Source organism: Octodon degus, unplaced genomic scaffold (assembly GCF_000260255.1).
Source record: "Octodon degus isolate 3935 unplaced genomic scaffold, OctDeg1.0 scaffold00032, whole genome shotgun sequence".
NCBI lineage: Eukaryota > Metazoa > Chordata > Mammalia > Rodentia > Octodontidae > Octodon > Octodon degus.
The window spans coordinates 5,954,928-5,978,346 of record NW_004524608.1 but is presented as its reverse complement, the minus strand read 5'-3'; the positions used below and the strand labels follow the sequence as shown (position 1 = coordinate 5,978,346).

Below are 23,419 nucleotides of genomic sequence, written 5' to 3'. Positions count from 1 at the left end.
AAGCCTTTATATTGAAGTGGATGCCACTTGAACATATACTCATAAGTGAAATAAACCAGACACATGTGTAAATATCATATGGTTTCCCTAGTATAAGAACTCAAAAGAAGAAATACAAATGGAAATATGTAATACAAGTAAAAGGAAAGCAGGATCTCAAGGACTAATCAAGAGAAGCAAAGGAGAAGAGCTAGGAAACATGGAAAATATCTTGAGACAAGATCTCTCTATATTACTAAATTGCCCAAACTAGGGTTGAACTTCTGATTCTCCAGCTTTAGTCTCAGAAGTACTGGGATTACAGGCTTACACTAACCTCATACCTGGTTGAGAGGATCTTCTCATTATTTAATAAAAGTAGAAGAGTTATGAGTGTTAGCAAAATCATTTGTATTAGTTGTCATTATTGAGACAAGATACCTAAAACCAAAAGTTAAAGGAGGAAAGGTTTGGCTCAGTTTGTAGAATCAGCAATCATAAAAACTTTTGGTTATTTTTTCCATATTTCTCTAGGCCTCAGAAAATCAAATAGTAGGGAAGATTTGGTTAGTGGTTACAGTTTTAACATCCCTTTTCTACTCTAACCAAAGAAATCTCACAAACTTGAGAAATCTAGGGGTTGGACCTCTTTCAAGTATATTTCTCTTAGACTTTTCCCTGAGGAATTGTCTTAGTATTATGTTAAACAGTGGTTTTTCTTCCATGTAAGCATTTACTTTTACTTGCAGTGATATATTATAAAATGCATTTAGAGTCTTTGAGTATGTTACATTTTTAAATAAAACTTTTGCTTTCTAAAGTGACAGTGGTGTGGCTGAGTTAATATGTTTCACAATTGAGTAAACAGAATTTCCTTGATCTCAAAATTTGTATGTGTATAATGTCTTTTTTAAACTTATGGGTTTGATTGATGGATCGATTTTCAACAAGCTATCATTATATAGTGCAGGCTGACTTTAAACTTGCCCAGGCTTCAAACTTACAGCCATCCTGCTGCCTCAGCTTCCCAGGTGCTGGGGATTGCGGGGACCATGCCTGACAAATTTAGAGGTTTAAATTCCCTGAAGCCATTTAAAATATAATTTATGTAGATGAATTTGACTCCAAACTATATATTTCTAAATTGCTTTGCTCATGACTGCATGGTCATGGATTTTTAAAACTATTTTTAAAGTATGTGTGCATGGCATAATGAATTCATATGGGAAATTAAATAATAAAGCCTATACCCATATATTGCCTGTCAATTTCTACATTGGAATTATAGCTTTTGAATTCATTAAATAAGTTTGCATTGCTATTGAATTGGAAGGGTTTTTTTCCCTATGTAATTAGTTTAGTTTTTTTAGTGGGTAGACTGGTGTATTTCACATTTGTAATTGATCTGGCACAGTGAATCAAGGGTTCCCTATGCTCACAGAGAGTTTCTTTAATACATTCTGACATTCATTTCCTTTTAAGACTTTCCATATGAATATTAGTTTGTTTAACATTTTCTATTGGAAAAAGAAATGAATTAGTGGTACATAGAATAGAAGAATCTCTTTTTTTTTAAATGCATTTTTTAGTACAAGGACTACAGGGTCTCAATACACAGATCAGATTTGTGGTGATCCTCCTGTTTTTGAGCCTCCCAAGTGCTGGGATTATAGGTGCATGTGCCCGCATCACCATGCCCAGTCTCAGTCCCACCATGTCAGTCACAGCGTGCCCCGGGAGCAGGGCCAACACTGCGCACCGGGGATTGAACCCCGGTCCTTATGCCTGTCTAAGCAGGCCCTTTAGTCCGTTGAACTATTTGACTGGCCCTTCTTTCTTTCTTTTTTTTTCTTTTTTTTTTTTTTTTTTTGAGATAGGGTCTCGCTATGCAGCTCAGGCTGGTCTTCAGCTCACTTTATAGCCCAGGCTGGTCTTGGGCTTGCAGTGATCCTCAGCCTCTTGAGTGCTAGGATTACAGGCATTCATTTTTGTTCCTATCTTTAAAAAAATCACTGTTTAGGGGGCCTGGCCCTAGCTCAGTTCTTTAAGTGGCTGCTTCCACAATGCTGGCAGCCTCACGTTGCTGTAGTTCCATCCCCACAACACTCCAGCCAGCCAAAAGTGCCCTGAAGGCATTCGAGGAGCAAAAAAAAAAAACCTTATTCCATATAAAAAAATCACTGTTTAAATGTATACCACCTTTTTCTCCTTCCTGTCTCCTTCTCCCTTGCCCTGCTCAGCCAAAAACAGTTAAAAACTGAGCTTCCATATTAATCAACATTTGCTGTGAAGTGGGACCACAGAAGTAGCTGTGATGTTCTGGGATGATGTGAGAGAGGAATGAGTACGGAGTGGTAACTTGGGGGAAGATTACTTGACTTGGCAGAGTGCCATCTGAGGTCAGAATTGAAGAGGTAACTGGATGACACTTAGATTTGGCCAGAGAAAGAACTTCCACTTACTCATGTTGAGTAAATATGAATTTCTTTTTAAATACTGAGAGGTCTAGACTAGCCTTGGCAGTGCAGTTTTATGTTTCTTCTGAAGTTAGTATTTCATATCCATTAATGTTAGTATACTGTGAATCGATACACAGAAATATCTCTTAAATGACAAATTTCTACGAAACTGTTTTGTTCTTAACTGAAAATACATTTGTTGAGGCAACCCTCTTGACAACCAATACAAGTGTGCTAGATAACTAATTGGCACAGTAATTAGTCTCTGATTTTGTGCATATTTATCTTACTAATAACACTTTCATCAGGCATAGCCTTGAACTTCTTGTACTCCTGCCTTCTTCTGAGTTGATAGGAAACATGTTGATGCTGATTCTCTAATTAGACACCAGAACTTTTTCATCTCATCAATCACTTTGTTTCTTTTTGTTACTTGTACTTAAGTTTTAACTAATACTGTTTTCTCATTATAAAAGTAAATATTCATTTCTAGATATTGGAAAATGGAGGGAAATAAAAAGAAAATACGTGACTCCTAGCCCTACTGCTCAGTGACCCTCATTTTGTAGATTTCCTTTGAATCACTTTTTTTATGCTCACACCCACATACAGTTGGCTTACAATTTACCATACGTGTGTGGGCAATGATGAACAAAATAGGCAGTGTTTACACTCAAAAGATTGAAAGTTGAATGTCCTTAAAAAGTTATTTTTAAAATTTTCTATTACTGGCTGAATATGGCTGTGCACCCCTGTAATCCCAGCACTTATGAGGCTGAAGGAGCAGGATCACTGCAATTACAAGGCCATCCTGAGCTATATAATGAGACTGTCTCAAAGAATAAATAAAAATGCTGTTATGGAATAGTCTCTTTGTACCGCACATACTTAAATTTTAAAAATTCCAATTCTTCCTCCCATTCTCTCCCTTGTTTTTCTAGAGATAATTTTAATCAGATCTGTGTCATTTTTTTCTGATTATATATTTTTATAATTATATAGAGAAAACTTTTTAACATTTTATGAAGTGTTACGCACTGTTTGCTTTTTCATTCAGTATGTTGATAAATACAGATCCCTTTTAATTTTTGCAGATAAGTGTGTTCATTAACAGGGGTACCACTGTACTTGCTATTCTGCTTTTCTCAGAGGCTTTGTATTTTGTTCCTCTCTGTACTTTGAGTTACATGATCTCTATCAGGCTCACCAGTCCTTTTGTCTGCAACTGCAGATTTACTTTTGAACTCCTAGAGGATTTATTTAGTCACTGTACTTGCCAAATCAAGAGTTCTTATGTGGTACTTGTTTTTTTGAAGTGACAGGAGTCTTGCCATTATGGCTCAGGCTGCTTTGAATTCCTAGCTCCAACAGTCCTGCCCCAGCTTCCCAACAAGCTCTGGGTACAGGCATGTACCACTGTGCTTGCTTGTTTCTTTTCAGTAGTATCTGTCTCTTTACTGATGCAGTCATTATACCTTCCTTTAGTTTTTATAACATTTATATAAATGGCTCCTTTGAATTTATTATCTACTAAATCTAATGTTTGGCTGCTCCTGTAGGCTGTATCTTTTTTTATCCCTTGTATGTGAGTTACATTTTTCTGTTTCTTTGTATGGGTTGTAATTTTGTGTTATTTGGAAAATGAATGTTTAATAATACTGAATCAACTTTATATACTTGTCTTCCATTCTCCATCCTATTTAAAGAGTTTATTACTCACTTATTTGTTTACTGGCTCAGGTACATTATTTTAGTTGAATCTATTTCCCTCTTGCAGTACTAAACTCTTAGAGTATTGCTGCAAGGAGCATAGATTTGCGTAAGTGCACATGCAGCCTGAGAATCCATCCATGGGAGGGCTCTTCTGCTACTGTTCCTTCTTTAACTACACCCAGGGTTTAAACTCCACTTATTTCTGGCTGACTGATTTGTTGTTTTTATTCAGACCTTAGGACATAAATTGCTTCACAGCCAGATCCAAACAGGTTTTAAGGTAGTTTTGAAGATGTGTTCAGACCCCAGGAGGTGGTCCATCTTACTCCTGGGTTCTCACCTACTAACTAGCTAGCCCACAGTCCTTTCCAGGTTATTTTTCACATCAGCCTTCTTGGGTTTGAGGCTTCACACTTTTGCAAATGAAGTCAATACCTTTGGGAAGCAATTTAGAGCTATCACTAGAGACGTGGTATATTTATGAGATGACTTGTATGCTTCTTTTAATTTACATCTTAGAAAAGTAAAATAAGAGTATTTTACTCAATAGCAAAATGATGGCAGATAAGAAACCCACATAGTTGGGTTTTTTTGTAACTACAATTTAATCTTTATGAGAGGGACTTTCAGTTCTTAGATACAAATTTTTTTTTTTCTTTTCTATTTTTTTTTCTTTTTTTTTTTTGGTGGAACTGGTGCAAGGCCCTTGCACTTGCATATTTTTCTAAAACATAAATTTTGTTACCTTTCTGAGTGTATTATAGATAGTTCTGGGTTCTATAAAGTGTGTATTTGTGGTACATATATTGGTACTTTGGCAGTAACTTAAAAGGGGGAATAATAATTCTTACTGTTGATGTTAGCTACTTGTTTTTTCGTTTAGCAAGCTGGCTGTAGCTATAGCTACTAAAAGCTACTGTTAGTCTTTCTATAATGGTTATATAAATTATATAATTATTATATAAATTATATCATTTATATGAACCTTTTGAAGTATACCCCTAAACAGAGACACTGTATAGGGTTAATAATATTTCTTGGCTATTGCAGACTGATCAGGTCCACAATCTCCCAAACGAGTGTAAGACTAAATAAAAAGAGGCAAATGGAATGATTTCAGGTCTCAGGACTAAGACCAAGACTTCCTCTAGGTAGCCTGTATTTATTTGGTTATTAGAAGAAGGGAAGGGACTACTCAAAAAGCTCAAGAAAGACGGGACCACTCAAGGACTTCTGCAAGTAAGGGGTTAAGTTAATCCACCCAGGATTGAGATGCTGAAGCTACAGTTTCTATCTAGTTGAGGTTGGATCCAGGTCTCCTTGGCTGCGATGTTTGATGTTCTCTTATCCTTTGAGAATTTCTGCCTTCATGCGCCATTAGAGAGATCAGTGACTCACAGAGGTTCATGTACTATAGGTCTGCTGCCCATATCCAGACAAATGGCCTAGGCTTTGGATGGACTCAAAAAGTTAACATGCTAAGTTCATTGGTTAAGTCCCACTTGGGCTGCTTCCTAGTGGTCTCCATCAGTAGTGGACAGGTTAGTTGAAGAGGATTGTCAGTTACAAATAACAGTGTAAGACTTCATGCCTTTTTTTTACTCATTTATTGAAGCTGTGACTGCTTGTTATTTGCCAGTGGCCATGTTGGAACTTTTTAATATACAGCTCCAATGTAATGGTCCAATCATTTCTTGGCTGTCTTGAAGATTCTGTTGTGAAAAAGAAAGTAGTTGTTACATAAACAACAATTTCATAGTGATAAAACATTAAATAAAATACAAGGTGTGTGGTGACATACTACATTACAGGTTCCTAGAAATGTATTGCTTAGAGTTCTGTGTGTATACCGAATTGGATGTATATGGTTTTTATAGGAATTTTTAAGATTTTCTTCCAGAGGCTGGGCATATGCATTTGTATAGTCCTAGTTACTCAGGAGACTGAGACAGGATGATGGCAAGTTGAGGCTAGGCTGGGCAACTTAGCAAGATCCTATCTCAAAATAAAAAATAAAAATGGGTTGGGGTGTAGTTCAGTGGTAGAATGTCCCTGGATTTATTATCCAGTAATGGGAGAGAAAAGATTCTTTTATAGTGAACAAAACATAAACAGTATTTATATTTCATTTATAAATAATTTTAATTATGTATACTTACAGTGTACATATAAGTTGGTGTGTAGTATAGTTAGCAGTATAATTTATATGTAACTATTCAATGGAGTTGTGTCAGACATTTTCCTTATACATATTCAGCTGTTAGATTGGCTGAAAATTAAATAATTAATTTGAAAAGGGTAATCAAGTACTATTGCAAAAGTTTTAGAGTACTGTTTATCATGTGCTGTATATAAGTGGATGTAGTGTATTTACTTTCATGATGTTTTTAAAACTATGATGAAATGTGCATACCAAAACCATTTTACTTTGAAGTATCCAATTCAGTGGCATGAGGTCCATTCATAATATATGTAACCATTACCATTGTCTGTTTAGAGTTTTTATCACCATACAGAGAACTTCTCTATCCATTGAAAGAAACATTTCATTCTTCCTCCCTGTTCTAAGTAATGTGTATTCTTCTTGTCTGTATAAATTTACCTGTTATAGATACCTCATGAAAGTGAAATCATAAACTATCAGGTTTTTTGTGCTTGGCTTATTTCACTTAACCCAGTGTTTTCAGAGTTTATTTATATTGTAGCATGCATCAGAATTTGCTACCTTCTATGGATGAATGCTATTCTATTACTTTAATATATTTCATTTTGTTACTGATCTGTTAATTGATCCTTGGGTTATTTCTACCTTTTGGCTGTTACAAATAATACTGCTTTTTGAGTATTAGTGTATTCAGATCTCTACTTTCCATTCTTTGGGTTTATGACCAAGAGTAGAATTACTAGATCATGTAATTCTGTTTTTTTTTTTTTTTTGCGGAACCGGGGATTGAACTCAGATCCTTGAGTTTGCCAGTCAAGCACTTATCCTACTGAGCCATCTCCCCGGCCCTTAGATCATGTAATTCTGTATTTAACTTTTTTAGTAACTTGCCAAATTAGGTTCCACAGTGGCTGTACTACTTTATATTCTAGTGTATTTTAATACATATCTTTGGTTCTTTCTTTCTTTCTTTCTTTCTTTCTTTCTTTCTTTCTTTCTTTCTTTCTTTGTATTTTTAGGGAAGGGTCTACAGGGTGTTCAGGGTCTCACTACTAGATCGGACTCGTAGTGATTCTCCTGTTTACAGCCACCCAAGTGTTGGGGTTGTAGGCATGCGCCACTATGCCCAGTCTCAATTGCCATCTCAGTGCACACCAGGGGCAGGGCCAGCATGGCAGGCCTGGGAATCGAACCCTGGCCCCAGTGCCTGCTTTCAGGTGCTTTAATCCGCTGAGCTATGTGGCTGGCCCAGTACGGGCCAGATAGCCCGTACTTTGAACAGAATCCTAGACACAAAATTATGTGTGGTACTTTATAAGTAATAAAGAATCTCAGAGCAAGCAAAATTTCAAGTACCTTGTATATTTACTGTAACAGATGGTGAGAGGGGCAGAGAGTAGCTTACACCAGGCTTGTGTAAAGGCAACATGGTTTGGAATTTATTGTGCCTGTAAGCAAGCAGGCAGAGAGTAATTGGCAAAGGATATTAGGTGGGAAGATTTTAATAAGCATCTGTGGTCAAAGTTCTCTGGCTGTCTTGTACCTCAGTGGAAAATGTTTGAAACATCCTGTGTAAATTTCTGATTGGCCCCAGATGTCCCCAGATGTGCTGGGGACTGAAAAATTCCTTGTCCTATCTTTTTTTTTTTTTTTTTTTGGCAGAACCAGGGATTGAACTCAGGCCCTTGCACTTGCCAGGCAAGTGCTTATTCTACTGAGCCATCTCCCCAGCCCCTTGCTTGTCCTATCTTAACTTCTTAATGAGAGTCTGTACTTACCAATGACAGTTGTGGTGCTGAGCTGAGTTCTTTATTGAAAATAATATCTCTGCTGGCACATAGGTTGGGGGTTGGGAAATTGAGGTCTGATTGGAGTCTTACACTTAACTACTCCTTTCTTATATATACAAAATATAAGGTTTTGGGGATGCAGAAGTGTTACTGTTTGTGTCAAGAGTTTATACTGCCTTGTGGTGTTAGTTGCAGATGATAAAAAGAATTCAGGTAGAGTTTTTTTTTATGTAGAATATTATTTTTTGAAAAAGTATCATTTTACTTTTTTGACGTTTTTATTTAATATCTAAGTATCTGGAAGTACCATTTAAGTAATCATGACTTACATCTTAACCACTTTGAAGGAGTTTAGATTTTGAAGTTGGCAATTGTATCTTTTAACTTATAGCCTTAGTTACACCTTTTTTTTTTTTTTTTTTTTTTTTTTGGCGGAACCGGGGATTGAACTCAAACCCTTGCACTTGCCAGGCAAGCGCTTATTCTACTGAGCCATCTCCCCGGCCCTTAGTTACACCTTTTATGGAGGATAAAATATGTTCTTGCCAAGTTACTATGAAGGTAAGATAAACATGAAAAAAGTATTTTTCTTCTGTGTTTTGTTTTTTTTATTTTTTTGGTACTGGGGATTGAACTGAGGACCTTACACTTACCAGGCAAGTGCTTATTCTATTGAGCCATCTCCCTGGCCCCTCTTCTGTGATTGATTACTGAATTAAAAACTGATCACATCTATCCTAAGCACCCCTATATCGACCAGTAAGTTATTGGTTTTGCTTTGTAAATGAATGAAAGATCTTTTGCCTTGCACCTTCTTTTAAGTCAGTTTTATCTTAATATTGCTAGACTGGTTTATGAATTTATTTTTTTTTATTAATTTTGCAGGGAGGTGGAACTGGGGATTGAACACAGGCCCTTGTGCTTGCCAGGGAAGCGCTTATTCCACTGAGCCATCTCCCCAGCCACTGATTTATGAATTTAAATTACCCTTCCCTAAATGAAAATTTGATCTAGAATAATAGGGAGTTTATTTCAAATAATTGTGTGTGTGTGTGTGTGTGTGTGTGTGTGAAAGTTGTGCTCTATAGTCCAGACTGGCTTTGAACTCATTATGTAGCTCATCTCAGGCTGACTTCTAACTCACAGCCTTCCTCCTGCCTTAGCCTCCTGACTGCTGGGATTACAGGTGTGCAGCACCAATCCCAGCTTCAAAGAATATTTTATGAGTTTATTTTGGACTAACATTTGGGAATTTTCTCTATACTTGAAATTCCCTAAAAGTTTTTGTCTGCATATTTTTGAGATGAAGAAATCAAATCTTAGAGCTGTTGAGTGTCTTATCCAAGATCATGTAGTTACTTAGGGTAAGAAATGAGGCACAATCAGTTATTTTTCCTTAAGTTTCAGTGCTTTACCATATCTAGCTACTTCTACATTTTACCATTCGTGTAAAAATGTTTGGCAACCTGTGTGTGTGGTGTCTCCATGGTGCTAGAAACATACAGATGCATTCTCTCTTGTATTCATTGTTTTTGTGGTTTAGATCTAAAATGTCATGTGTTAAAGGATGAGGCTTTCAGAGAGTGACTGCATCATGGGGCTTTGTATTCCACATTGGATTACTTCATTGATGAGTTCATAGCTGGATGGACACTTAGGAGGTGGTGCCTGATTGGAGACGGTTGGTTGATGCAGGCAAACCATTGGAGGGCAGATCTGTCTCTCTGGCTCTTCTCTTTGTGTTTCTTGGCTGCCATGGATTGAGCAGCATTTCTCCATCATGGCCTTCAACATGCCATTTATCCCTTGGGGCCAGCTGACCATGGAGTGGATCCTCTGAAACCATGAGCCAAAAAGGCTCATGGGGCATAAGACTTGGTCCAGAGGCCCATCCCTTATTTTCTGCTGTAAATTTGTACTTTATGTTATAGTATCCTGTTGTATGTCTCAGTGCATTTCCCTAAGGGATGTGGGAAGCAACATGTGTGTTTACCCACTTGGTATGATAAATGACGTGTGCAAAAGTGGCAAAACGGGATTTGGACCCACCTCTGCCCCTCCAGCTAACTGGTTTTGTGTATGTTTACTGAAGCATCACAGAGGGTCCAGGATTTGTTAAAAAATGTTTTATTTTGATTTTTTTGGTAGAAGTAGCCCAATTCTATCATTGGTAGATGAAAAACCAGTGAGTTTTGGAGGATGTGAAAAGTGAATCATCAGTTTACTCATGCATGGATGATGAGGATCCATTACATGCTTTCATAACAGAAGGGCGGTGTGGGTGGATGATGATGATGGCTTGTACTTTGGCTGTATGAGCCAAAGTTCTTGTGACAGTGAAATCAAACAAGAATTGACTGATACAGACACAAGAAGTGCAGATCTCCTTAATTCAGGTGATGAAGAAAGCAATGTGAATAGGTATATTTCACTAGTCTGAATGGCCATGCAACCAAATGGAATGATCCAATATTTGAAGTTGGTCTGAAAATATAGTGAGGGTTTCAGCAGAGATAAAATATATTGGACAGAATGTAAGCACTACCATTCAGTGTGGAAATTATAACAGTTGAAATGCTACAAGATGCTGTGAAACATACAAAGGCTGAAATGCAAGTAACACATTCTGTATGCATCAGTAGCCATATTTAAAAAAACTGTATTAATGACATTTTACTGGCTGAACTGAAAGCATTTGTAGGTCTGCTGTACTTCCTAGCACAGATTTGCCATGGTGATTGCAGGCATTTGAAAGATTTATGGAAAAGCAGTGGGTCAAAATGTGGCATAACAATTTTTGCCTTGTAAATATGAGACTTAGTATGCTTTCAGTTTAGACATTTATCCTGGAACTCAGCCATCCAGTTGTAACTCATCTAGTAATGAACTCAATAATCTTGTAAACAGACTTGTTGCTCCCATATACCAAGCTAATCCAAATGTGACATTTAACAATTGGTTTACCAGTTTCCAATTGGAGTTACATTTGGTAAGAAAGCACAAGTTGACTAGTGCAGGAACTACCCAAGAACAAAGCAGAAATTCCAAATGAAGTGTTGCAATTTTAAAACAGAATTGTACGGTACAAACTTTGGACTTCAGAAAGATACAGCACTGACTTTTTTTTTTTTTGTGGAACTGGGGATTGAACTCAGGCCCTTGTGCTTGCCAGGGAAGCACTTATTCTACTGAGCCATCTCCCCAGCCCAGCATTGACTTTGTGTATGGCAAAGAAAAACAGACTGGTACTGCTAATGTCAACATGTTACTATGATGAAAATATTGATAGGGAAACCTTGATAAAACTGAAGTCCGAGGTGGAAACTTTTAACCACAAAACCAAAGGTAGAGTAGATATTTTTGATGAATTATGCAGCAACTGTGACATCACTTCAAATACGAGCATTGGCGAGTGATTGTGTTTTACCTCATCCTAAATATGTGTGGCATAAATAGTTTGATAGTTTGATAGTGCAGAATACTACAGATAAATTTTCTTAGAGGATTGGGACTGGAGCTCATAAGAAATGATTTACAGCAGAGGAAAAACAAAGTGTTTTTTTTCCCTGGGAACTATGCAAAAAAATTTCGGAGTACATTGATGACCTAACAGGTGAACAGGCAGGTACAACATCACAAAGGTCTACTATGACAACAGGGAAACAAAAAAGTTGTCAAATATGCCTTATGAGAAAGTAAAAGAAAATAAAACATGTTTGCTGTCAGTGTAAACAATACTTGGTATAGAACATGCAGTTGTCCTGTATGAAGACTGCCTTGGGTGTGACAGTTGAAGCAAAGCTTATTTCTTTGGTAGACTTTAGTTTATGTTTACCTGTAGTTCACGTCAATGTTTTATTTTTTATGTTATCTTTTAGGTTTTATAAGCAAGTAAACAGCTGATGTGAAGATGTTGATGTCTATTCTAAGCACTCATTACATATTTGATACTGTATTTTATTGACATCTTATTTTCCTAAGCACATGTGTACAATATAGTAGGAAGCTCCTGACAACAGGTAGAGAAGTGACGAGATTGCCATAAAGAGAGGGCATGCTAAGCACACATGCTTATCAGTGTAAGTGAGACATTGACACAGAGCATGTAATGTGTGAAGACTGCCTTGGGTGTGACAGTTTTTTGTGATAGAATTCAACTGTTTTCATGTTTGTTTTTGAGCCATGACCTTGCTATGTAGTTCAGGCTGGCTTTGAATTCACCATGTAGACCAAGCTGGCCTCAAATTCATGGCAGTGTTCCTGTCTCAGCCTCCCAAGTGCTGTGCCACCACTCCTGGCCTATATCTTTAAAAATTCACTATTACTTTGAAATATAGATTCATAGGAAGATACCATTCATTGTGATCATCCTGCTAATTAACAGAAGTCCCAAATTTGCTAAAGGAAATAAAAATTTCTTTTTCAAGAAATTATTTGGGGGCTGGGGAGATGGCTCAGTGGAATAAGTGCTTCCTTGGCAAGCACAAGGGCTTGAGTTCAATTCCTGGTTCCGGAAAAACAAAAAACAAAAAAACAAAAAAAAACAAAAACCCTCAAGAAGTTATTTGAATTATAGACATAATACCTTTTTTTTTTTTTTTTTTTTTTTTTTTTTTTTTTTTCTTTTATCTATTTGGTACAGGGTCTGCAGGATCTACAGAGTCTCACTATGTAGTTCGGACTCATGGTGATTCTCCTGTTTTCCTCAGTGCTGGGATTATAGGTGCGTGCCGCCATGCCCAGTCTCAGTCCCTTTCTCAGTGCTCCCTGGGGGTGGGAGCGGCACAGCACGCCAGGGATCAAACCCCAGTCCCTGCATCTGCCTAAGCAGGTGCTTTAGTCTTCTGAGCTATCTGGCCAGCCCTCAGACATAAGAGTTTTGTAACAGTTTATTTTATTTTATATGTTTTTAGTACAGGGTCTCACTACACAGATCAGACTCATAATCATCCTCCCGTTTTCAGCCTCCCAAGTGCAGGGATTATAGGCACACACCACCATGCTCAGTCTCAATCACTGTCTCAGTGCCCTGGGTGTAGGGCCAGCACGGCACGCCAGGGATCAAACCCTGGTCCCTGTCTACCTAAATAGGTGCTTTAATCCACTGAGCTATCTGGCCAGCCCTGTAACAATGTAGATTTTAAGCAATTTAAACAATTTTCTATTAATCTGAATTAGACAAAATACCAGAGAAACTAAAGAATCTAAAAACAGAACCATGAATTTATGAGATTTTAATATTTGATAAAAACTGTATGACAAGCCAATATAGAAAGGAGGGGTCATTTTATAAACAGCAATGGAACTCTGGGCTATGACCCTGAAACAAAAACAGTACATATCCAAATCAGACAATAATTAACGTAAATCCTGAATGATTTGACTGGAGGCATATAACAAAATAAACAAAGTGTTCAAAGTACAAAAGAGGGTCTCATTATTTTAAATTTTAAGATATAGGAGGTGGTCAGCGATATAGCTCAGCAGACTAACTGCTTGCCCAACATTCTTTCTCATATTCCTTATAGGCTTTTTATAACATTACCAAAAGAATACTTGTATAAAGCATACCATAAAATTTCATTGGCATATTATTACATAATTACTTGTAAACAGATTCTATTGTCTATTCTTTTTTAGATCTAGCATGTATTCTATGGCAAGAACTTGATGTTAACATGCAACTTTTAGATATTTATAGTTCTTATTTTTCATTTGGTCTCATAAATTTTGATGTATTTTAGCAAGTGGTAATTAATACGTGGCATATTTTATATTTTACATCAGTGACCAGACAATTTTTAGTGTATTTTCAAGCTAAAATGCTTCTGCCTCTTATTTTGCTAAAATGTGTTATAATTAGTGCTGTATATTACTACTAAATGTTTTACTTAGCAAAAGGGAAGGGTTTTTTTTTTTTTTTTTTTGTCTATTTCTCTTAAATCCAAAGAATCCGTTCCAGGTCGTTTATATTGATATACAAAATTTTCAGAAATCCATTCTGAAATTATAGCAAAAGTTAATATTTTCCAGATTTTTTTGATAATGATTCTTCATTGTTAAATGTAACTTTTTTCCAATAGTAAACAATGCCTTTTGTTTGTCCTTAATGCAGGTCTACAAGGTTCTACATTTTAGCTCTCAGTGCTGAACTTCCTTCTCCCTTAAATTATTATAAACTTTTTTTGCTGCTGTTTAATAAAGTGAAGATGTCTCGCAGTCCTGATGCAAAAGAAGACCCTGTGGAATGCCCTCTCTGCATGGAGCCCTTGGAGATAGATGATATCAACTTTTTCCCTTGCACCTGTGGCTACCAGATATGCCGATTTTGTTGGCATCGAATTCGCACTGATGAAAATGGGCTTTGTCCTGCATGTAGAAAGGTAAATGCTTCAAAATAACTCCATAGGTGTTTGTTTGAAGTCTATAGGCTTCTTTTACTGTACAGTTTTAATGTATAGTTTTTACTTTCATCATTATGAGTAGCTTTTTTTAAAAGAATCTACGATCATCAGCTGAGAGTCTGTGAAGCATATTATCTTCAGGGCATAATGAAGAGGAAAGAACACTGTAATGGGAATTAGGGTCAAGTCTTAGTTTTGTTGTTCACTAGCTGTGTGACCTTTGTGCAGTTATGTAGCCTTGCTGAGGAGATGATAGGCACGGCCAATGGGGCTTGCTGCTTATGATGTTTAGAGGTAGAAAAGTAATGGATTTGGGTAGGATATGTGAAATCAGAAAAATATATTCAGTATTATGTGATGAAAGGGATGCACTGATTTTTTTGTATGAAATGAGAGATGTTTACTAAAAAAATTCAGAATGACAGAAATTGTGGTTCAGAACAGATCACCTACTCATATGTTGAGCCCTTGTAACAATTCTAGGCTGACATTGCCGTTCCCATTTTGCGCTTCTCCAGAGTCATCAACTTCTGAATAGTAGATTTGGGATTCAGATGGGTCTTTTCAGTTTGAAATCTTTGTTCTGAAATATTGTATCATTCAGAGCCCCTTATAAGTCTAAAAATCTGTGATTTTTAGTATTTTCTTGGCTTTGTTGCTTTGATAATCAGCTGCAGCACAATTACAGTGTGGTATTTGAGCTATTAGAATAGTGAAATGCTGCATTTCTGTTTTGAGGGAATTTGTGACCTTAGATTTTAATGCAAGTATCTGTTATGTATTTGTACTCTCTTTGATGTCTGTGTGATTTAAACTTTTTCTAGTTGCCTATTTCAAAAAACTTGTGTTCATTACCATCAAATTTGAGAAAACTGAAATGTGCTTTATATATCTAAAATTTAGAAAGTAATCTGCCTCTCACTTTAAGGTTTGTAAATTTCAGGAAACCATGAATTATCCAGCTTTATTTATATTGAAAAATCTAATGGATGTGTAACATATGTTATATATAAAACTATAGTTAAATGTAGTTTATATGCTTATATAGTATTATAGGGTATATATATATATATATATATATATATATATAATTTACCTGTAATGTACATTTTTATATAATACATAATACAATGAATATTTTATTAACAGTATACTTTAAGAATGGGAAGGTAAATGAAAAATTTAATATTTTCTTTGATTAAAATGTATATAAATTGATGTGAATTTTAAGCATTTAGTCATGTTTTTAAAGTTGATTCTTAAGCATTCCAAACAAAATGATCATAGTGAATTGCTTTATTCAAAGTGTGGTGACTTTGAGGATCACTCTAAACTCTAAGGGATGTGAACTTAATTGGCTTCATGAAAATAGTCTCTCATTTTTTCCCCCCTTGAGATGTTATAAAGATGTCATAATAATAATGAGCAGTTGTTAAATTTGAAGAAAAATGAGTAACCTAAGGAAACTGTTGGAAGATGAGGTTAAGAAGATCTCTTAGACAGTAGCACCAAAACGAGAGTGTGTCTACCCCATTGTGTTCATGTACATGCTAAATGGCACAAAAGGGGGAGTATGTTCCAACACCATACTCAGCCAGCTACACTGATGTTTTCCCTAGGACCTTGAAGCACTGCTATTGCTTTTTCAGTAATTTCTTCCTATGCTGAGCTAATGCTTCCTTCTTGAAATGAATACTAACTGCTTTCTCTATCCCTCATTCTTTCAGGTCTTCCTACAGCATTTCCTCCCAAAGATTTGAAGTAATTCTAGATAATCTCTTAAGATTGAATGATTTTCTTTGTGACTTCCCTAAGTAACTCATTTTTCCTTTCATTAATAATCAGCTTTGCCAATGTTATCTTTATCTTTAAAGTATTGTAGGATGAGGCCGCAGTGACACAAAGGGAAATAATTACCAAATATATGATTAATTTGGTCTCCTAATTGAAAAGATTTATCAATTGCCAGTATAGGCTTTTTATTTTGGAGTATCAGAGTGCTGAAGATAATGAAATTTTGTGAATTGTCAGAGAAAAATCTAAATCATACATGAAAGATTAAGAATCAGAACCACGGGGCCAGCGAGATAGCTCAGTGGACTAAGCACCTGCTTAGGCAAGCACAGGGACCAGGGTTTGATCCTGGCACCACATGCTGTGTCAGCCCTCACCCTTCCTATACACTGAGCCAGCCACTGAGCCCCAGCATGGTGGTGCTTTCCTGTAATCCCAGCGCTGGGGAGGCTGAAAACAGGAGGATCATTACTATCAGTCCAAGCTGCATAGTGAGACCAAATACATAAATTTAAAAAAAAAAATCAGAATCATTTAGGTTCTGGTCTTTGTCATTCATCCATAACATAAAAATAATAGTTTTCTATAAATCTTGACTTCTTTAAAAAGATCAAAATGAAATTATAAATTATTTTTAATCAGTAATTGGAACATGATTTCTCAGAATTGAGGCTGATAAAGTATGTAGAGGAAAAGTTTAAAAGATGTAAATGCATTTATTAGAAAACAAGAACCAAACTAAATAAATTTAATTTCTAACTTTAAAAATCAGAAAAAAGGGGCCGGGAAGATGGCTTAGTAGACTAGCTCAAGGGCCTGAGTTCAATCCCCAGTTCCACACAAAAAAAAAAAGTCAGAAAAAAAATGGGGCCGGGGAGATACTCAGTAGGTTAAGCGCTTGCCTGGCAAGTGCAAGGGCCTAAGTTCAATCCCCAGTACTGCAAAAACAAACAAACTGTATTGACAGTGGAAGGTAGAGAGTAAGCAGAATATAGTGAACTAGGAGAAGTTTTTCAATAAGAGCTGGAGGTAGTTCTCTGACAAGACCAATAAGATAAAAACAGTTCTGTGCAAGTCTGATAAAAGATAAGATCCAAGTCAGTAGAATTCGGAATCAAAGGAATGTAGAAAAAATTGATTTTATTTATGTATATAAAATGAGCCATATTAACTAGTAATTTACTGCCATATTAACAGTCTTAAAAATAATATATCTAAGGCTGGCCAGATAGCTCAGCGGATTAAAGTGCCTGCTTAGGCAGAGTGCAGCATCTGGGATTCGATCCCTGCATGCTGTGCCGGCCCCACCCCTGGAGCGCACTGAGACAGCTATTGAGACTGGGTGTGGTAGCATGTGCCCATAATCCTAGTGCTTGGAAGGCTGAAAACAGGAGAATCACTACAAGTCTGATCTACGTAGTGAGACCCTATAGATCCTATACAAATACATTTAAAAAAACAAATATATATATATATATATATGCGCTTTTCGACAGCCTTGAAATAACACCTTTGAAGTTTTTGCTTGTAATTTTTCATTTGATAATATATTTGTAGAAATTTACTGTGTAGTCAAAAAACTGACCAAATTGTATCCGTATGTTCAGTTTTAATATTCATATTACCTTTGTGGGTTTATCTGCAGTTAAATTTTATCTCCCATCTTTATAATCTACCTCTTCTGGATTTTACCATGTTGGTTTTTTATGTACAGTTAGGTATAAATGTGGTATCTGTGTAGAGGAGGAACTATCATAGAATGCATGCCTTTCTCATCTTCGCATGAAACTTCTGAACAGATTAAGGTGAATAAGCCTTTATCATGTATTTGCATTTGTGGTTAAATTAGCATGTTTTTATTTTCCAGAAAATTTTTTTTTCTCAGAAATTTGTATTTAAATCTCTCTAATAACAGTGAAACAACTTCACAGATTTGTTAAAGATTGTGTGTGTGTGTGTGTATTTGAGACAGAGTCTCACTATATAGTTTGGGCTGACCTTGAACTCACAGTGATCCTCCTGCTACAGCTGGGATTAATCTCAAGTGCTGAGATTACAGGTGTGCGCCACCATGCCCAGCCAGAAATGTTAAGATTAAAAATGTAGAATTTATAATTTTCTGTAAATTGCTAGAATAAGATGTATTTGGATGGTAAATTGTAGTAATTTGTCTGTTTGCTCTTAGGAGTTGGTGGCTTTTGTATTATGTAGCAGTTATGTTCCAACAGTTGAGGTAGGAGGCTGATAGAAGTATATTTTCAAAGAAAAAAAGTGGGAATAGCATATAAAATAGACTAGGAAGGGCCAGCCAAATAGCTCAGTGGATTAAAGCACCTGCAAGCAGGCGCAGGGGTCAGGGGTTTGATTCCTGGACATATTGTGCCTGCTCTGCTGCAGGGCATGCTGAGACTGGCGATTGAGATTGGGCGTGGTGGCACGTACCCGTAATCCCAGCTCTTGGGAGGCTGTAAACAGGTGGATCACTGTAAGTCTGATGTAGTAGTGAGACCCTGAACACCCTGTAGACCCTTCCCTAAAATAGAAAAAAAAAAAATAAGACTAGGATAACATAGCCCAGGCTCTACTCAACATGGTGGTATAGCAAAAACATGCTTGATTAGAGTTGACAGGGTAATCCAATTGTTTTACTTGTTATTCTTCATCAGTTTTTTTTAATAACTTGTTTATGTATAGTTTGCATCAAAGTTTATAACATTAGAGTGCTGATAGAATGGAAACCTTAGCACTTCTGTCAAAACTCAAGTTCCCCAAAGAATCTGAGTCCCAGGAAAGATACATTAGTGCTTTTCATACTGTTTGTGATCCAGAACTATAGTTTTCTTTTCCTTCTTTCCTCCAATTTGTTGAGGAAAGATTTTCTGCTTCATGCCTTAGTGTTCTGCCTGTGTTACACAGTGTTCCATACCAATGAATACCTTAATCAGCAAAGTCTTTATCTGATGATGGCAGTCCAAATGCTTATCCATCATTTTTGTACTTTCTTTATTATGGACCGGTAAAACACAGTGTATCTTCCCTGCTTTGAGACAAAGCTAGAAGCAGTGGATCATCACCATTCTAGGTGCTGGTGAGAGCAGCAACTTCCAAATGAGCTTAATAGTAAGCTTGCCAGAAGGAGTTGTTCAGAAAGCCTGGAGTAGAAAATAGCTTTTCTATGTGCATGAGAAAAATTTAGGTGAGCTAATAGATATTTTGATTGGTTTATATTTGATCTTTATACTTTTTTATACTTGTTAAACAAGTTTTATACATGTCCCTTTACAACTCCCAATGCTTTGAAGGAGTTAAAGTAATCAAGATTAAGATTTGAAGAAAATAGTAACCATACTGAAAAGTAATGGGAAAAGGTTTGAAAGGAGGTGTTGAGAAGACTGAGGAATTGAACTGACTTTAGCCATTTGACTTGCAAATTAAAATATGAGAAATAATATTTTAAAATATAGAGGAATCTTTTTTTTTTTTTTGCGGAACTGGGGATTGAGCTCAGGCCCTTGTGCTTGCCAGGGAAGCACTTATTCTACCGAGCCATCTCTCCGGCCCCAATATAGAGGATTTTTTAAGAAGAAAATTAGTGGTACTACATTTCCAGTTAGATGTGAGTTTGCTATTTATTTTGGCCATCACTGAACTCCTGACTTTCTGTTTCATCCTGGAGGAAGTGTAAAGGATCTGGTAAAAGTCAGAGTGCCTCCCCATCACAGGTGTGTTGGAGCATGCCCAACAGGACCAGTTAGCTAAGAGATTCATATTTCTTAGTGTGGGAAATATATAGGTACTTGGACCCTCTGAGACAATTAAGAATTATATGTATATCTTGTGAGGTAATCAGGTATGTAGTTCATCGATGGGATAAACAATAAGGATTTCTTAAAAAGCAGTAAGTTGAAATTAAAGGTAGGCATAAAAGGAAAAGAAACAAATAATATTAGTAAAAGCTGAGGAATGTATGGACTGGGGAGATAGCTCGGCAGTCTAAGCCTGCCTGGCAAGCACAAAGACCCAGGTTCAATCCCTGGTACTGCATGCCATGCTGGCCCTGGAACTGCTGCGCAGGCCACCAAAACCGGTACACCAAAAAGGGAGGCTGACAAAGGAGGATCACTAGTGAGTCTGAGCTGAGTAATAAGACCCTGTACCAAATAACTAACTAACTAACTAAATAGAAGAATATAAAGGAAAATCTCACTTCCTTAATTGTCATCATTAATCTGGGTTTATGAGAAAAGTTTGTTTTATGTTTATTTTACTTGTATAAAATAGGTGATATGTTAGAGAAATAGTAAGCTTTTAGGTTTATGGGTATTCCCCTCACTCCTCCTTGCTCCTACTTATTTTCTTTTTAATATTGTTTCTTTTGTTCCTTACTCCTATATTCTGATAGGCACAGTTCACAACCAATTGTGGTTCCTACTCCATATCAAAATTTAAATTGTATTGCATTAGGGGGCCTGCCAGTTAGCTCAGTTGCTTAAGTGCCTGCTTAGGCAAACACAATCAGGCACAGGATACGTAGTTTGATCCCTAGCTCCTCATGCCTTACCAGACCCACCCTTAAGGCAGCCTGAGCCAGCCAAAAACAAAAAAATCCTTCTCAACTGGGCTGGGGAGTTAGCTCAGTAGAATAAGCGCTTGCCTGGCAAGCACAGGGTCCTGAGTTCAATGGGGGGGGGTATTGCATTTAATTTATCATTAACAATATTTATTTATAATAATGATAAAGAAGTTTTTGAATACTTAATGTGGAGAACATGCTTTTAATTATATGTATTCTCTTGATTTATAGAAATAATGTGCTTAAAGTACTCTGCTTCCCATTTTAGAGAAGAGTAGACAGGTAGGATGGTCACATGATCTCAGAATGAGCTAGGATTCAAAACCAAGCATTCTGACTTCACACCTCTTATTTGGGCCACAAACTCCAGTGATATAAGTAGTAGGAATGAAAATGATACCTTAATTCTGAGAAAGAAAAGATAAGAGACACAACAGTAAAATTGGATATTCAGGGCTTCCTGTGCTAGGTGCATTAATAATTGCTTTATGTGTGTTATTTTATCCTTATATCAACCATTTATTTATTTACTTATTTTTGTGGCCAGCTTAGCTTGCCCTGGGGGTGTGACAGGCATGGCATGTGGTGCCAGGGATTGAACCATGGTCCCTGCACTCTCTAAGCAGGTGCTTTAGTCCACTGAGCTATCTTGCCGGCCCCCTTATATCGACCTTTGAAAGACTGTTTTCATTTTATGTATGAGATTACTGAGGCTCACAGAGTTAAACCTAAATTTAGACTTCTGAGCCAGAGCGTCTTCAGATTTTTGTATTTGCCCATCTCTGTCCCTCTTTGAGTGTAAAATAATTAAAGAACAAGTGTATAGCTTCATTAATCTTCCACCACCTGGTAGGTTTTCATTATGTATTTGTTGATTATGATATATATAACATTCATATTTAGATGAGAACTTTTCTTTGCTGCTTACACAGTACTTTAGAAGCTTAATCTTCCTGGAAACGATGTACTAGGTACACACTGTCAGGATGAGCAAGAAGGTTGTTGGTGTTGTTTAGAGCTTTTGACATTTTCATGCTAAAAGTGGTATGTGTTAAATTTCAAAACATAAGTATTTGTAGAACTATTTTAACATCAAACTTGAATTAAGTAAAATATTTTACACGATATATTCAGAAAAAGGAAGAATAGTATATCACCCAAAATTGAATAAGTACTATTCTGGTGGTTTTTCTATTTAATGCTCACTTCTCTTTTTTATGCTCATAGCCATATCCAGAGGACCCAGCAGTTTATAAACCACTTTCCCAGGAAGAACTGCAAAGGATAAAGAATGAGAAAAAACAGAAACAGAATGAGAGAAAACAGAAAATATCAGAAAATCGCAAACATTTGGCAAGTGTTCGTGTTGTACAAAAAAACCTCGTCTTTGTTGTAGGTCTGTCTCAGCGCCTAGCAGACCCAGAGGTAAGTCTTTTTTGCTTTCTTTTTTAACTTGACACATTTTCTGTTTGCTTGTCTTATTTGGAAATAATAGCTGATCCTGTTCAACTGGAGGATTCCTCTGAAAATATTAAATTTGGGGAGAAAAAAAGATTTTTTAGTACTTGCTGAGAAATCAATGACCAATTATGGTTTCAGGCAAATGTCTTAGTTTCTTCAGTTGTAAACCTTAGGGGTTTGGCTAGATTTTGAAGTTCCTTTTAGCACTGAAAATCTTTGAAAATTGCTAATCATTCTGTTTTGCCCCTATGGCTAATATGTAATAGGAATACTGGTCTTTTTTACTGTTTTCTGTGGCCAGATATATAGCAGTAATCATGATTCTGGCTGAACTTGGGAACCCACTAGAAATCTTAGTAATGTGTGTTTTTAATCATGGCTAAGTAGTAATTGTTCTTTTTTCCTAAAAAAACTATTGTTATATTGTATCATCATCTTTTACTTGATCATTCTAAGCTGATTAGTGGCAAAGAAGTAGTTGGTTTTTTGGTTTTTTTTTTTTTAATAATGTATTTGGTTGTCTCACTATACAGCTCAGACTCGTAGAGAACCTCCTGTTTTTCAGCCTTCCCAATGCTGAGATTACAGGTGTGCACCACTATGACCGGACTCTATGGCCGGCTCAGCCCAACCTGGGGGCAGGGCTGGCATGGCATGTGGTGTGTGTGTGCGTGTGTGTGTGTGTGTGTGTGTGTGTGTAATCATGATCCCTGCACTTGCCTAAGCAGGCGCTTTAGTCCACTGAGCTATCTCACTGGCCCCAAGAAGTAGAATTTTATTAAGTGAAATAAAAGAACATGTTCTTTGTCACTCCTTTTGGGGCAGAGTAGATCTTAACCTTTTTTGGCTTATTTCTCTGTCCTTCCACCACCAGTCTTATGTTGTTGAGCTCATACTTTCCTTGAAATCCTTGGCTAAACTTCTGCTAATTTTAATTTGATAAACTGCAAGATTCTGGCTATATGCTGGGAAAACAAGTATGAGCTGATCAGTAGCCAGTGTTTACTTCAGTAAGTGTTGGCCTGGGGAAAGGGATCTTCCAAAGTTCTTCTTGAAAATTGTTTGAAGTCATGTTCTTCATG

The 23,419-nt window shown here is 36.6% G+C and overlaps 1 protein-coding gene across 8 annotated transcripts in view; it reads left to right on the top strand.

The window, feature by feature from the left end:
- Cnot4 (CCR4-NOT transcription complex subunit 4) overlaps positions 1 to 23,419 on the top strand; it is a 130,910-nt gene that overhangs the window by 51,611 nt on the left and 55,880 nt on the right. For 7 of the 8 annotated variants that reach the window (XM_004629851.1, XM_004629854.2, XM_004629852.2 and 4 more), the window contains exons 2-3: positions 14,221 to 14,488; positions 22,104 to 22,301. In XM_004629851.1, coding sequence (XP_004629908.1) covers positions 14,315 to 14,488; positions 22,104 to 22,301 — 372 coding nt within the window. In that variant the 5' untranslated portion in view covers positions 14,221 to 14,314. Of the gene's footprint in view, positions 1 to 11,429; positions 11,451 to 14,220; positions 14,489 to 22,103; positions 22,302 to 23,419 lie in introns of those variants that run through there. The other variant, XM_023713616.1, reaches the window with a different exon arrangement.